The sequence below is a fragment of the Salvelinus fontinalis genome, chromosome 8 (assembly GCF_029448725.1).
Source record: "Salvelinus fontinalis isolate EN_2023a chromosome 8, ASM2944872v1, whole genome shotgun sequence".
Lineage (NCBI taxonomy): Eukaryota > Metazoa > Chordata > Actinopteri > Salmoniformes > Salmonidae > Salvelinus > Salvelinus fontinalis.
The window spans coordinates 10,007,330-10,022,983 of record NC_074672.1 but is presented as its reverse complement, the minus strand read 5'-3'; the positions used below and the strand labels follow the sequence as shown (position 1 = coordinate 10,022,983).

Here is a 15,654-nt window from a genome sequence, read left to right as displayed (position 1 = left end):
GTCAGTAAATTACATGAATTGTCATACCTGTGGAATACGTTTTAAAAAAGATTTAATTTCAGGACACAATGCAGTTCTAAATAGCCCCTTTTTTTCTAAGAGTGTACCCCTAGATAATTCTCCAGGGGCCAAACTCAATCTGGTCATTTCCCTCAACCCTCATTCCTCTCCTCTTCTCTTCTTCTATCCTTCCCTCTCTCACTCTCATTCTCTATATGGGATAAGGCTATAGAATACAAGCCTTCTCTCTCAAGCATGATTGGTCAACTCCCCTTTTCCCTCTGCCCCCTCTCATTCTCTCTCGCCCTGCTTAAATACTTTTAACATAAAGAGAGAGAGGGAGGGAGGGGAGAGGGGGATGGGAGCGATGGGGGAGGGGAATTGTGTGTGTGCACTCTGTTGTCACTGGCAGAGAGAGAGGGAGAGGGAGAGAGAGAGAGAGAGAGAGAGAGAGAGGGGAGAGAGAGAGAGGGGAGAGAGAGAGAGAAGAGAGAGAGTAGAGAGAGAGAGAGAACGAGAGATAGAGAGAGGGGGGAGAGAGAGAGAGAGAGAAGAGAGAGAGTAGAGAAAGAAAGAGTGAGAGCGAGAGCAAGAGAGTGAGAGTTGAGTTGAGTTGTGGAAAAAAAGCCTAGCAGTGAACACACGCTCTGCTCTCTGCTCTCTGCTCCACAGGATTATCTAACTGCTGATTAAGATCTGCTAGAAAGAGTACATGCTGGCATGAACAGGTAAGAACAGCTTCTCTCTCCTCTGTCTCAGTGTGTTGTAGTGTTGTGACTGCACTGTGTTGTGTTTATACTGTAGTGTGGTAGGTGGCGGCTGCTGTCTGTGTGTTTGACTTGGCCCTATCTCTAGAGTTGTAAATGAGTGAAGTGAAGGAAGTGTTGACTTGTCTTTGGCCACTGGCCACTATGTACATCCCCCAACCTCAACACCTCCTGGTCTTCTGTCCGTCTGTTTAGCCCCTGTGTGCTTCTCTGCCCTCTCTCTTACCTCTCTATATCTCTTTCTGTAATTCTTTGTCATTGCCTGCACTGTTTATAGAATTGAATACCATTTATGGTGCAAAGCAATTGCTTTTAGGAATTAAAATCGAAATGAATAAATCGAAATGAATAAAGCTAGTTTAGAGATGCGTGTGTCAGGAGAAGTGAAATCACTTCAACCCACTTAAGGCAGAACTCTTATGTAGCCTGTAGGTTAGGGATAGTTGTGTCATATTGTGGTTATTGCATAATATTCACTTCCATATGATTGGATGGTAATTGTTGTACTGTTGTACGTAGAGGTTCATGCTCTTCATTGCATTCATGAAACATGCTGAAATCCACATTTGTACAGATTTGGGATATTCATGGAATGTTGTATTTTTAAGTTGTTAAAAAATTGGTTTAGCATTTTTTTATTTGATCATGACTGTAATAGAAAATTGCATATGTTAATTCTGACTGTCAACAGACATTTTTCTATATTTAGCCTAGTTTCTTCTAGCTGCTTTGAAATAGTCTGTGGAATGTATGCATTAGGTTTTGAGATCCAAGTCCTTCAAATATGTGCAATGTTTGAGACCTGACATAGTATGTTTGGCGTGATTATGTACAGTGCCTTCAGAAAGTATTCACACTCCTTGACTTTTTGACATTTTGTTGTGTTACAAAGTGGGATTGAATTGTAATTTTTGTTCCGCTATCCAGACAAAATACTCTGTCATGTAAAAGTGGAAGAAAAATCTGAACATTTATTTTAAAAATGATGAAAAATAAACCACTAATATATCTTGATTAGATGAGCATTCAACCCCCTGAGACAATACATGTTCGAAACAGCTTTGGCATCGATTACAGCTGTAATTTTGGGTAAGTTTGCACCCTGGATTGTACAATAGTTGTCCGTGATTCTTTTCAAAATTCTTCAAGCTCTGTCAAGTTGGTTGTTGATCACCATTGTATGAGTCAAACCTAGTGGTCAAAGAAGGAAATGGTTCCAATAGTTTTCCACCATTCATTTTTCACATTATAGAAACACTTTTAAAAAAGGTCTGTAGGCCTACCATGGCGTGACGTTTTGATAACAGTGTAAATCTCTCTAGGACAAGATTACTTTTATCAATATGTTCGCCTGTATTTACCCCCAAAAATGAAACAATAATTAGCTGCTAATGTGGCTGTCATAAAGAACTACAAATGCCATGATGATCTGGACAAGACTGCCGAATCGAGGCAAAGGTAAGAATCTCTGGATTAACTATCTAATGTTAGCTAAATGTAGTAATTCATAAATTGGCAATTCTGTGAACTGTCCTTGTGCAAGTTTTAAATTGACACAATACCTGTTAGTAAAGGTGTCAGCTAGAGATGACATGCAGAAGCTTGCAGGGATTTGTAGTCTTGCTTGATGTCTACTTTGATGCTAATTAGCATTTTCGAATCTGAGAGTAAATAGAGCCTAATATATTGATAAAAGTCACCTTGTCCGAGAGAGATTTACATGGTTATCTAAATGTCACACCAGAGTAAGCCTACATGAAACACAGCCCTTATTTTAAGTGTTTCTGAAATTCCCTATGGTAAAAATGAATGGTGGAAAAACGATTGGAACCATTTCCCTGTTTGACCACTAGGTTTTATGGGTATTAGGGCACCTCCAGTGTGGGGCTCTAGGGCTAGACAGCCTTGGCCTAGATATTCATGCCGATTTAAGTCAAAACTGTAACAACGCCACTCAGGAACATTCAATGTCGTCTTGGTAAGCAGCTCCAGTGTAAATTTGGCCTTGTGTTTTAGATCACAACCATTTGGCCTTGTGTTTTAGGTCACAATGGCCTCATGGTGAAATCCCTGAGCAGTTTCCTTCCTCTCCGGCAACTGAGTTAGGAAGGATGCCTGCATCTTTGTAGTGACTGGGTGTATTGATTGATCCTCCACAGCCTAATTAATAACTGCACCATCCTCAAAGGGTTTTTCAGCATCTGCTTTTTGAATTTTTACACATGTACCAATAAGTGTTCTTCTTTGTGAGGCATTGAAAAACCTCCCTGGTCTTTGTGGTTGAATGTGTGCTTGAAGTTAACTACTCGATTGAGGAACCTTACAGATGATTGTGTGTGTGGGGTACAGAGATGGGTAGTCATTCAGAAATCATGTTAACGACTATTAATGAACACAGAATGAGTCCATGCAACTGATTATGTGATTTGTTAAGCATATTTTTACTCCTGAACTTATTTAGGCTTGTCATAACAAAGGGGTTGAATACTTATTGACTCAAGACATTTCAGCTTTTTTATTTTTTATTCATTTCCAAAAATAATTACAAACAAAATTCCTCTTTGACATTATGGGGTATTGTGTGTAGATTAGTGACACAACACCTACATTTAATTCATTTTAAATTCAGGCTGTAACACAACAAAAAGTGGAAAAAGTCAAGCAGTGTGAATACTTTCTAAAGGCTCTGTATTATCTGTTCAATTCTCTGTGACCTGATATTGTCCTGGGGCTGTTAGAGAAGCTAAAGTCATATTGGAACAATAAAGATAGAAATTACAGGATTAAAACACAATTCTTCTGGTTACATTATTTCCCTAGAAATGCTTGACATTTATTATCTCCAACCTTCAAAAATGAAATATTTGTTTTATTTGTCCTTGGAAACTAAAGAAAAGCAACAAATTAAAATGTCTTTCTTCAAATGTTTTATGTGTTTTATACATTTGGGGGATTGTATTTTTGAGTACTCTTAGAACATAGCAGCATTGTGAGTTGTCTTTCATTTTGTATCAAAAGTATATCTAAGATCTGTAAAACAAGTCAGTTAAAATCGAACACGTGCTGTCAGTCAAACGTTGTTGTAGGAACCATTGTTTCTCGCCATTTGGACTAATTCTACTGCCATAAATGTGTTCAGGCTCATTGGAATGCAATCTTTACAGCCCTAGCTAACCTACAGAGCAACAGAGCAGTTGTGTGCATCTCAGCCTCAACTGTTCTCAGTTAATGCACAGAGAGGAGTGGTATTCTGGGTCTTTCTGTGAGGCAGTCAGATTAAGAAATCCCTCATTAAAGCTATGGCCACAGCCTCACAATCAGCTTAATGCTCTGTTTCCCTTCCTGCCCGTCTCTGTCTAATGAATACCTTGTGTGTGTGTGTGTGTGTGCGTGCGTGCGTGCGTGCGTGCGTGCGTGTGTGTGCGTGCGTGCGTGCGTGTGCGTGCCTCAATTTGGGAGACAGCCTGTGTGAGTGTGCACGTGCGTGTGTTTGGGTTTTTCTTCGACTTGTAGGCTGCTAGTTTTTTCTTTTGCTTGTGAAGAATTGTTTCAACTTATGTTGTGTGTTTAGATTTTTAATTGGTCTCGTGCTTGCTTGCGTACATTTGTGTGTGCGTGTGCATGTTCGTACAGAGACATTGTGCAACTGTAACTGGTCTGTAACTGTCTCTCCTCTCCTTCTCCAGGGCTGAGTGCAGTAGTGTCAGTACCAGCAGCAAACCCCAGTGATGGACTACAGGCGGACAGACGCTAACCTCGACCTGGCTCCTGCTATTCTCTCACAGTCCCACTCTCCTCCTAACTGAGGCCAGCTCCGCAGAATGCTGAGTCCTATTGTTCCCTATAGTAAGTACCCTACACTTATCGCCTATATTGTAGTAAGTACACTGCTTTTCGTGATACATATCAGTAGTAAGTACACTACATTCCCACCTGAGCAGACTTTGAATTCTCAGGTGTTCTCAGACAATCTAGGTGTAGTGTTCACTCTGTACAGTAATTGTAAACAGAAGAGGAATCCACTGTACTGTACTGTAGCTAGTTATAGAAGGGTTTGAGTTTGTTGGCTCCAGGAGCTGCCTGTACCTTCTGGTGCACTCTGAATGCACTCAGTGTTACTTTCCTGGCCACGGTCGGACATTGGCCCTGTCTTAACGTTCCATCACAAGGAGGAGAATAAGGGGAAAGGAAAGAGTAAGAGAGAGAAGAGGTTGGAGTGGGGATGGCTTGAGCAGCAGAAACCCTATGGTTCTGACAGTGTCATTTCACAAACCTCAGTCAGTCCTCCTCTGGTTCAGAGTTTAGGCTACCACAGTGGTCACTGCTGCCTCCCCCTCTCCCTCTCTCTCTGCCCCTCCCTCTCTTTCCCTTTAACGCGGACCTGATGACTGACGTGTCCATTTGGCAGGAGGTTAGGAAAGTGCAGCTCAGTTTCCACCTCATTTTGTGGGCAGTGGGCACATAACCTGTCTTCTCTCGAGAGCCAGGTCTGCCTACGGCGGCCTCTCTCAATAGCAAAGCTGTGCTCACTGAGTATGTACATAGTCAAAGCTTTCCTAAATCTCTCCCTCTCTATTTCTCTCCCTCTCTCTTTCTTTCTCTCTCTCTCTCTCTGCCTCTGCTCTCTCACTCTCTGTTTCCATTCCCCTTTACATCTCTGCCTCTCAATTCAATTCAAATGGTTTTATTGGCATGGGAAACATGTGTTTACATTGCCAAAGCAAGTGAAATAGATAAACAATAGTGAAATCAACAATCAAAAATGAACAGCAAACATGACACTCATAAACGTGTCAAAGGAATAGAGACGTTTCAGATGTCATATTATGGCCATGTACAGTGTTATAACGATGTGCAAATAGTCTCTCTCTTTCTCTTCCTCTCTGCCTCTCTGCCTCTCCTCCTCTCTACCGCTCTCCCTCTCTCTCTCCCTCTCTACTCTTCCGCCTCTCCGCTCTCCCTCTCTCTCTCCCTCTCTACTCTTCCGCCTCTCTGCCTCTGTCTCTCCACAAAAAGCATTGTTTGGCTGCCAGCATGGGGCTGCTGCTTCTCTCTGCATTTCAAGAGCTCCTTTTCTCCCTGCTCTTTAACTCGATTCAAAGGAGCTTTATTGGCATGACAGTTACAAGAAAAGAGGTCGAAATCGAACAAAATGGCCAATTTAAAAAGTATTACTTCATAATAGCTTGGAATAAATCCTTTTTCTAGCAATCTGGAGTATGTTGAGGAGTGGTAGTATTTATTGTGGTGTTTGTGGGAGTGTGCTGATAGGAATTTAACCTGGACAAACTTTGCAATTAGAGTAACTAAAGTATTTGTTGTGAAATTCAGTTTCTTGTTCTTTCTTTAAATGTAATTGTCTTCTAGCTATTTAACAGAATGTGACTGGCAGAAAGGGTGTTGTATGTGGAGGATGAAGGTTGCAGTGGGTATCTCAGATAGGGGGGAGTGAGGCCTAAGAAGGTTTTATAAATAAGCATCAACCAGTGGATCTTGCGCTGGGTATACAGAGATGGCCAGTTTACAGAGGAGTATAGAGCGTAGTGATGTGTACTATAAGGAGCATTGGTGGCAAATCTGATGGCCGAATGGTAAAGAATGTCTAGCCGCTCAAGAGGCACCCGCACTGCCGATCTATATATTACGTCTCCGAAATTTAGCATGGGTAGGATAGTCATCTGAATCATTAGTGAGTTTGGCAGCTGGGGTGAAAGAGGAGTGATCCAGCTTGGATATGTGCTGAGAGAAGGACAGTGTACCATCTAGCCATACTCCCAAGTACTTGTATGAGGTGACTACCTCAAGCTCTAAACCCTCAGAGATAGTAATCACACCAGTGGGGAGAGGGCTTTCTTCTTACCAAGCCATATGACTTTTGTTTTGGAGGTGTTCAGAACAGGGTTAAAGTCAGAGAAAGCTTGTTGGACACTAAGAATGCTTTGTTGTAAAGCATTTAACACAACATCTTGGGATGGACCAGCTGAGTATAAGACTATCATCTGCTTTTAAATGGATGAGAGAGCTTCCTACTGCCTGAGCTATGTTGTTGATGTAAATTGAGAAGAGCGTGGGGTCTAGGATCGAGCCTTGGGGTACTCCCTTGGTGACAGACAGTGGCTGAGACAACAGATGTCCTGACGTTACCAGAAGTCAGAAATGTTGCCAGATCACTAATAAAGGTCTGACCTTATTGTTATATGAAGAAAAAAAATTGTTTTGCAGTTGCTGCCCCTAACTGACTTAATAGAATATCTTATGTATAATCTTATTTTATGACGTGGTAATTCAGTTGGTAGATCATGTTCTTACTGATGTCAGAACTGTTATTAACTGAGTTCCATCCGGTCCTTGTAACCAGGCAGACCACACTGACTGACCAATCAACGCTCTCCTCTGCTCTCCTCAGAACATGTAGATCCAAGAATGTCACAAACTACTGGTGGAGTATTTTGAATGCCTTCGAATTCCTCTTGACTACGGGACACTGCTTTCTTTTACTGGACTCATTCAACACACCAAATATTGGGCGTTTGTCTTAAATGGTCTCGGCTGGCTCTGCCTCTACACACACAATACAGGTTTTCTTGTAGTGTGACTGTAGAGCTTCAGGCCATTCATTAGAAGAGAAGCTCTGTCGTGCTGTGGTTGTGTGTGGTTTCTCTCTCCCTCCCTCTATCCCCCCACCCTCTCTCGCCCCCTCCCTCCCCCATCTCTCTCTCTGTCTCTAACTCCCTCTCTCTCTCTCTCTTTCTCTATTATTTTATTGACAGTTTCTTCATGATTCTTCAGGACACAGATCATGTGAAGAGGAGGCTTAATGTATGTTGTGTACATGTGAACAATCTCACCTATATGTCGGTATTTTCTTGGTGGAGAAGACAGAAGTAACATTCCTACTTTTTAACGTTACTTCTGACTCCTAGCACTGGCATTTCAGCCCAGTCTGTTTAGCATAGCATTCACACACACACCTATAGTCACACACACACTCTGTGCTACTCTTTGTGCCCATAGAGAGCTTTCTTAGATCTAGATAAACACACATGCATGGCACACACACACACACACACACACACACACACACACACACACACACACACACACACACACACACACACACACACACACACACACACACACACACACACACACACACACACACACATGCACACACACACACACACACACACACACACTGCACAAATGCACTCTCTCCAGATAGAGAATAGATCTTTTATTCACCTTCTCTTTTCCCTCACATCGCCTCTGTGTTAGTCCGTCCGGCCTTGGTCCCTAACCCCTGGCTCGTGGCTCTCTCTCCCTTGTCCAGGAGACCCCAAGCTGGGCGTGGCAGCTAGGGCCGGACCTGAAGGAAACCTGAGAGAGATTCCAGGGGCCATAAATACTCCTGGAGGGATTTGGTGCAAAGAATCTGTAATCTGCACTTCAAACAGGCTCCTAAATCAGTCCCAGGCCGGCAACCCAGGAGTGCCCTAACTCTTGTTGCTGGGAGCCCCCACTGCTGTTGGTGAAGGGATACCTTTTCTTTTCAACCCACCGACGCACATAAGCCTGCCTGGCCTAACTCGGAGTAGATTAGAGCAGCTACTCAGATCCGGCAGATTTTTATAGCTCTCCTTTCTGTGACCCCACTCTCTCTCTCTCTTTACTCTCTCGTTTTCTCATTTTGTTCTCTCGTTCGCTCTCTCTCTCTCCCTCTCTCGCACACACTCTCTCTCTCTTTACTCTCTCGTTTTCTCATTTTGTTCTCTCGTTCGCTCTCTCTCTCTCCCTCTCTCGCACACACTCTCTCTCTTGTTTTCTCTCCATCTCTAAGAACAACTTGACCCATGAAAGCCGGGCTGACTTGAGTCATGGAGCTGTTTGAAATAAGGAGAGGCAGGGAGGGGTTGGAGCATGGCTCCCACGTGTATCTGCCTAGCACTCCTCTTACTCACTGCTCCCCAGGTCGGTCACCCTATAAAGCGAGTCAAACTGGTCCAAACGACATTATAAGTTTGAAAGAAAGGCACATGTTTTGAAAATGGAAAGCACAGGAAAAGCACACGTTTCTACTGGCATCCAGTATAGTGAGAGGACCAAGAATGGAGCATGGCTCCAGCATATATCTGTTCTAGTCCAGGTTGAACCAGCATAGAGAGTAGTGTAATGGGTGGTGTATTGGATGGTGCAGTGAAGGGCCCCAGGACACCCTTGAATAAACACAGAGCCCGCTGAAGTTTCTGTGTGAATGAGAGGCTGGGATCATTAGTGAGGGGTGTGAATGGGCTCTATTTAGCCCCCAGCGCAGTATATGTGTGTGTGTGTGTGTGTGTGTGTGTGTGTGTGTGTGTGTGTGTGTGTGTGTGTGTGTGTGTGTGTGTGTGTGTGTGTGTGTGCGCGCATGCGCGTGCGCGTGCGTGTGCGTGTGCGTGTGCGTGTGTGTGTGTGTGTGTGTGTGTGTGTGTGTGTGGGTGTGTGTGTGTGTGTGTGTGCGCGCAGTCTTAAATAAGTGCTTACGTGCATATGTGTTTATATTGTGTTCTTGCATGCATACACGTGTGTGTATGTCCAGAGATGGGGTAGAGGGTTGGGGTCCCTAGGCCAGCTCAGTACAGCCAGGCCTCCCTCTCCCTGGGTTCACCAGCTCATTATGGAGACCTTCGCTACCATTAAGTGCCCAATTAAGAGGCACACACACACTCACGCACTCACACACACACACACACACACACACACACACACACACTTCACAAGGGTTCTGAGGCAGAAGAATTCAACCTGAACAATGAGACTCACCGTCTTTCACAGTTCACACCATGGTGGCTAATTAGTAAATGACCTTACTTGAGAAATAACACAAACTACCTTCATCGTTAGCAATCCATTAGTAATGTACAGCGTACGTATCGTAAAACACACCACAACATCATTGAGTTGCTCCAACAACTGTGTAGTAACATTGTATTAACAATTTTTCAATTGCATAACAGTATTTCATTGTGAGCTTTTATGTATTTAGTGTTGTGAGTGTGTGTGCTAACAAATCTCATAGCTGTTGTCCATGTGGTCAAAGCAGAGGGCAGGGAGGGAGGGAGGGAGGGAGGGAGGGAGGGAGGGAGGGAGGGAGGGAGGGAGGGAGAGAGAGACAGAGAGAGAGAGAGAGAGGGAGAGAGAATAGTGGGAGAAGGGAGATTGGAAGGAGAAGATGGAGCAGAAGAGCTGTAGAGGAGAGGGAGATATATAAAGGAGTAGATTGGAGGAGAAGGAGGGAGGAGGAGGAGGAGGGAGACAGATGGAGGTGGTGATTGGTCATCACAGAGCCTTCGGACCGCTGTTCTTTGATATATTAGTGGAGAACACACACCCTAAACCCTGAAGCCTCCTCCTGCCTGCAGCCACACACACACACACGGCCGGCCCTGGCCGTAAGTGACATAAGCGGTCGGTTAGGGCCCCCAGGCGTTAGGGCCCCCCCAAAAAGGAACTCAGTCGGGGTCTGTTAAGAGTTAGAATTAACAAGGTGAAATTTGGTTGTGCAACATCAGTTTTTCTCTTGCTATGTCAGAGCCTGACAGTCACTCAATAAGCCCATGTCAGCTAATATTTTTTACATTGTAAATTTGTCTATCTAAACTTGTAGTAATCATGGTCAAATTACTGCCCTGACCTCCAGGAACCCCCCATTGATTTTAATAGTCACTCTCACTCAGATATCATACTAACATAGAATTGCAGGAAATTAGCTATAAAACTGCAAAAATGTCTCTCCACCCTATGTCAAAAAGTGTAGAATTGTAGGAAATTAGCTGTAAAATTGTACGTTTTTCTCTCCACTCCATGGCAAAATGAGTAGAATTGCATGAAATTAGCTTTAAACAAAATGTAGCTTAGGGGTCCCAAAAGGCTAGGGGCGGCCCTGCAAATACAGTGCTTTCAGAAATGCTCCTTGACCTATTCCACATCTTGTGTTACCCGACTGAGTTCAACATTGATTTAAAAATATATATATCTCACCCATCTACACACAATACCCCATGATGATGAATGGAAAACATGGTTTTAGTCATTTTAGCAATTTTCTTGGAAATTAAATACAGAAATATCTCATTTACATAAGTATTCACACCCCTGAGTCAATACTTTGTCGAAGCCCTTTTGGAAACGATTATAGCTGTGAGTCTTTCTGGGTAAGTCTCTAAGAACTTTCCACACCTGCATTGTGGAACATTTAGCCATTATTCTTTTCAAAATTCTTCAAGCTCTGTCAAATTGGTTGTTGAGCATTGCTAGACAACCATTTTCAGATTTGGCATTGTGTTTTAGGTTATTGTCCTGCTGAAAGGTGAATTCATCTCCCAGTGTCTGCTAGAAAGCAGTTTTCCACTAGGATTTTGCCTGTGCTTAGCTCCATTCTATTTATTTTTTATCCTGAAGAACTCCCCAGTCCTTAATGAATAGTAGCATACCCATAACATGATGCAGCCTCCATTGTGCTTGAAAATATGGAGACTGATACTCAGCAATAAGTTGTATTGTATTTGCCCCAAACATAACATTTTGTATTCACGACAAAAAGTGAATTCTTTGCCAATTTTTTTGCAGTATTACTTTAGTGCCTTGTTGCAAACAGGATGTGAAGTAACTACAATGTTGTTGATCCATCCTCAGTTTTCTCCTATCACAGCCATTAAACTCTGCAACTTTTTTAAAGTTACCAGTGGCCTCATGGTGAAATCCCTGAGTGGTTTCCTTCCTCTCCGGCAACTATCTTTGTAGTGACTGGGTGTGTTGATACACATCCAAAGTGTAATTAATAACTACACCAGGCACAAAGGATATTCAATGTCTGCCATTTTTTTACCCATCTACCATTTGGTGCCCTTTGCGAGGCATTGGAAAACCTCCCTGGTCTTTGTGGTTGTATCTGTGTTTGAAATTCACTGCTTGACTGAGGGACCTTACAGATAATTGTATGTCTGGGGTACAGAGATGAGGTAGTCATTCAAAAATCATGTTAAATACTATTATTGCACGCAGAGTGAGTCCACGCAACTTATTATGTGACTTGTTAAGCACATTTTTTGGACTAAACTTATTTAAACTTGCCATAAAAAAGGGGTATAACACTTATTCACTCAAAACATTTCAGCTATTCATTATTAATTAATTCATTTTTTTAAATCGAAAAACATAATTCCACTTTAACATTGTGGGATATTGGGTGTAGGCCAGTGACTAAAAAAATCAAAATTACAATCAGGCTGTAACACAACAAAATGTGGAGAAAGTCAAGAGGTTTGAAGGCACTGTATAGGCACTGTATACGGACCCTGTTTTTCTTAAATGGGGTTGGGGAGAAGCGGCTGTGGCCTCTACCATTTGTGGACGTGTGTGAGGGCAGGGTAGCAGGGTAGCAAGCACGGGGGATGGGAAGGGTTGTTTTCTAAAATGACAAGCGAGAGGGAGAGAGAGATAGAGAGTGGGTGTGTTGGTGTGTCAGTGGCCTGAGAGAGAATCAACATGGTGGCTATCTAAAACCGCTGTGTGTCCGCTCCTACAATCTCACTGTCCATATAGAGTATTTCAGAGGGGTTCCCCATTTTTTGAGGGCTGTAAAATAAAGACTGTTGACCTTAAATGGGATTTGCTTTTGCTGCTGCTGCACACACAATATCATCAGTAGGACCATTATTGAACATACATTAAGATGTGATGTCAACTTTCCTTTTTATTATCTTTATCCATTTCGTCTTGAATGGTAACACATATACATCTTCCGCTGATGGATGTTTGGGGAATAAAGGAGAGAGAGAGAAGAGAGAGAGAGAGAGAGAGAGAGTAGCTCTTACCAATAGGTTGAGGGTTTTCTGTTACTGTCTGACAAACTACAGAGGAGCAAGAGAGTGGTTAATAGGGATGCAAAGTTATTTGTAGATCAGGGATTTCATGCAGTCCGACTGACTCTCTCTGTGACACTGTCGTCCGGTGAAACGTGGTTGTGGGTAGATCAGGGATTTCATGCAGTCCGACTGACTCTCTCTGTGACACTGTCGTCCGGTGAAACGTGGTTGTGGGTAGATCAGGGATTTCATGCAGTCCGACTGACTCTCTCTGTGACACTGTCGTCCGGTGAAACGTGGTTGTGGGTAGATCAGTGTTTTTATGTTAGAGCCCCAGTATGCAGGAGAAGAACCACCTCAACCAGATAAGCATGTTGGATATTAGCGTCATAAATCAAACATAGGAGAGGGAGGAGAGAAAGGTACCACGACTATTGAGGGGTACGTCTGATTAACACATTCATAGGGTGGTTTCCTGGACTAAGAAGCACTTTACTGAATCTCCATCGAACAACATTTTTTGTCTAGGACTAGTCTCAGATTCTCAATTCTCGGAGAGCTCTATTCTTATTTTCTTGTTCACTTCCCTTATTTGGTTGTTCCTTGTATGTGAATTAGTATGTGTCTTTTATAATACAGGTGAACCAGAACGGTGTTAATGAGAGGAACATTGTTTAACATTCCAGTAGAGAGACTAGCCCTGCAGATAACCACTCTATAAACAATTAGCCGAGGTTATAGCATGCTGGAGCTGCATCCTGCTTGGCATTGATTACCTGTTGTTGACTGAATACATAACAGTAGAGCAACAGACTGGATGGCTAACCTGCTTTATCTCAGCCGCACGTTTGTGATTTATCAGTGCAAATACAGCCTCTGTCACACACTGTCTCTCTCTCTCTTTCTCTCGGACGTGGAGCTACTCTACCCTCTCGCTCTCATCTCATCTCGTCTCATCTCATCTCTGTCCAAGTGATTTATATTTCCAGCACCCAGTTTGAGCTCAGAGCACCGGGCTTCAAAGGTTTTTTAACGCGACTGTTTCTGAAACAGAATTCCACACATACTTCCTCCGTGCGTTAGAATCTCAATGAACTGTTCTGGACTCTTCTCCCTCTGCTGTCTGTGTTGGGCTGTGGGGGACAGGCTATAGCACTGAAACCTTTTAGGATCCTTCAGACCGTCTCAAAACCGGTTTGAGCTGGGAATTCTCTCAGGGAATGTCTGTGTCTTCTGCTTGACAGACAGACAGAGTGGCAGTTTGAAGTCAATGATAGAAGGTGGAGGCACTTAGTTACCTAGAATGTGCTTTATTACTGCTTTATTACTGCACACATGCACTGCATCTTCAATTCAGGTCTGAGAAGGGATCTATCAACCATGTTTGTGTGTTCTGAGGCTTAGGGTTGTCAAGGAGAGTAATCATGTTTAGACAGCCAATATAACACTTTGAGATTGTTAGGTAAACATGAATACACGTGTGTACATCATTTGTGAGAACATACACAAGCATGTTTAGGAATCAATTCCACTACTGGCATACTGAGGAAGTAGCTAGTACATCAAAGAAGGATGCTGTCCATTTAATAAACAGCACTTCAACCCACAACTGAGTTTGTAGGGAGAGAGGCTTCATGCAGTCGGCAAACATTTGATTAGGAGCAGCAATGAATGGCTTTTATAGATGCTGCTGACGTTTTATGTTGGGTCTTGTTTCTCCGGCCCTGGGTACAGGGGGTGGAGTATGTAGCTAGTTTACAGGTTTTGCTGGGTTAGGTGGGGTTGGAGGTGGACTGTGTGGCTCGCTCTCCCTGACTACAGGCTGATTGGATTTATCCAGAGAGGGAGAATCTGTCTCCTCCTCTCCACCTCCCCTTCTCTCCATCCTTTCTCATTTATCTGTCTGCTTTAATAGGTACTCCGTCCCAGAAGGCTTGTTGCATCCATGTCAGTTTTGTTCCTCAGGGCAGAAAAACATCAGTGCGGCCAGGGGAGATGATAGGCGGAGCTGGTGAGGAGGGAGAAGAGGGGGGAGACCCCCAGGGGAGCAGTGAAACAGCACCGGTACTAGGCTGCCTGCCAGGCTCACGTTTCAACCTCTGCCTCATAGAAAACCACAACACACTGACTGACAGTTCAGCTCCAGTCCACCATAACGGATCTAAACTCCCAGTTTCACTCAGTCAACCCGAAAAGCAATTGTGCCGTTGGAAACTGAGGAATACAAGTGAGTGAACGATTCAAAGCCAAAACCAAATGTCTAGCAAACACTGTTCCTCAGCTCTTAAGTTAAAACCCTCCTCCTCTCCTCTCCTCAAATGCCATAGCCAAGTGAGGAATACCACTGAACGGCTCAAAGATACCTAACTACCCTAGCACTGCTCCTAAACCCTTTCCTCCTCAGTGGCCTACCCAAAGTCATATTAAAGAGCGCTCTCCTTTCCTATACAAAAGGATGCACCAGCAAAGACACACACAAACACACACACACACACAGGTCCCTCAATAAATCCCCGGTAGGGACAAAGGCTGTCAGAGGGCTAGCTGCTGCTGCATAGATTAATACGATTTCCATAATTAGGCCTCAGGCAGCCAGCTGACAATAGGATCCTCTAGGCTTTGTCTCAGAGCCAACGGAATGGTACGATAACACACAAACACACAAGCTGGACGGCAGGGCTGAGGGGCCAGAGAGGATGTTTGGTGGATGAGTAGCTCTCACAATGACTGAAGAGACTCTGAGACAGTAGGACTAGAACGGTCAGTAGGGAACATCTGTCACACTCGCTCTCTTTTTCTCAGGGGCTGAGAGGACACACATGCATATTCACACACGTAAACATAGGCAAAAGCGCAAATACAAATAAGTTGCTCATCAGGTTTACGTGTGGAAGAGATACTGAAGAAAGTCCCTGAATTTCTTTGTGCATGTGTTATATTGGCTTTACAAGTCGACAATCAATGCATATTTGATGTGGACATTACAGAGCACGGAGTTGGCAATATGAAGTATTTAAATACTCTCCAATTTACAGAGTAAAGCA

At 43.5% G+C, this 15,654-nt stretch overlaps 1 protein-coding gene across 2 annotated transcripts in view; it reads left to right on the top strand.

The window, feature by feature from the left end:
* The first annotated feature begins 459 nt into the window (after positions 1-459).
* The window catches only part of LOC129860507 (fidgetin-like protein 2), a 29,563-nt gene continuing 14,368 nt past the window's right edge, over positions 460-15,654 (top strand). For both annotated transcript variants that reach the window (XM_055930943.1, XM_055930944.1), the window contains exons 1-2: positions 460-728; positions 4,454-4,613. In XM_055930943.1, the coding sequence (XP_055786918.1) occupies positions 4,589-4,613 (25 nt within the window). In that variant the 5' untranslated portion in view covers positions 460-728; positions 4,454-4,588. The remainder of the gene's footprint in view (positions 729-4,453; positions 4,614-15,654) is intronic.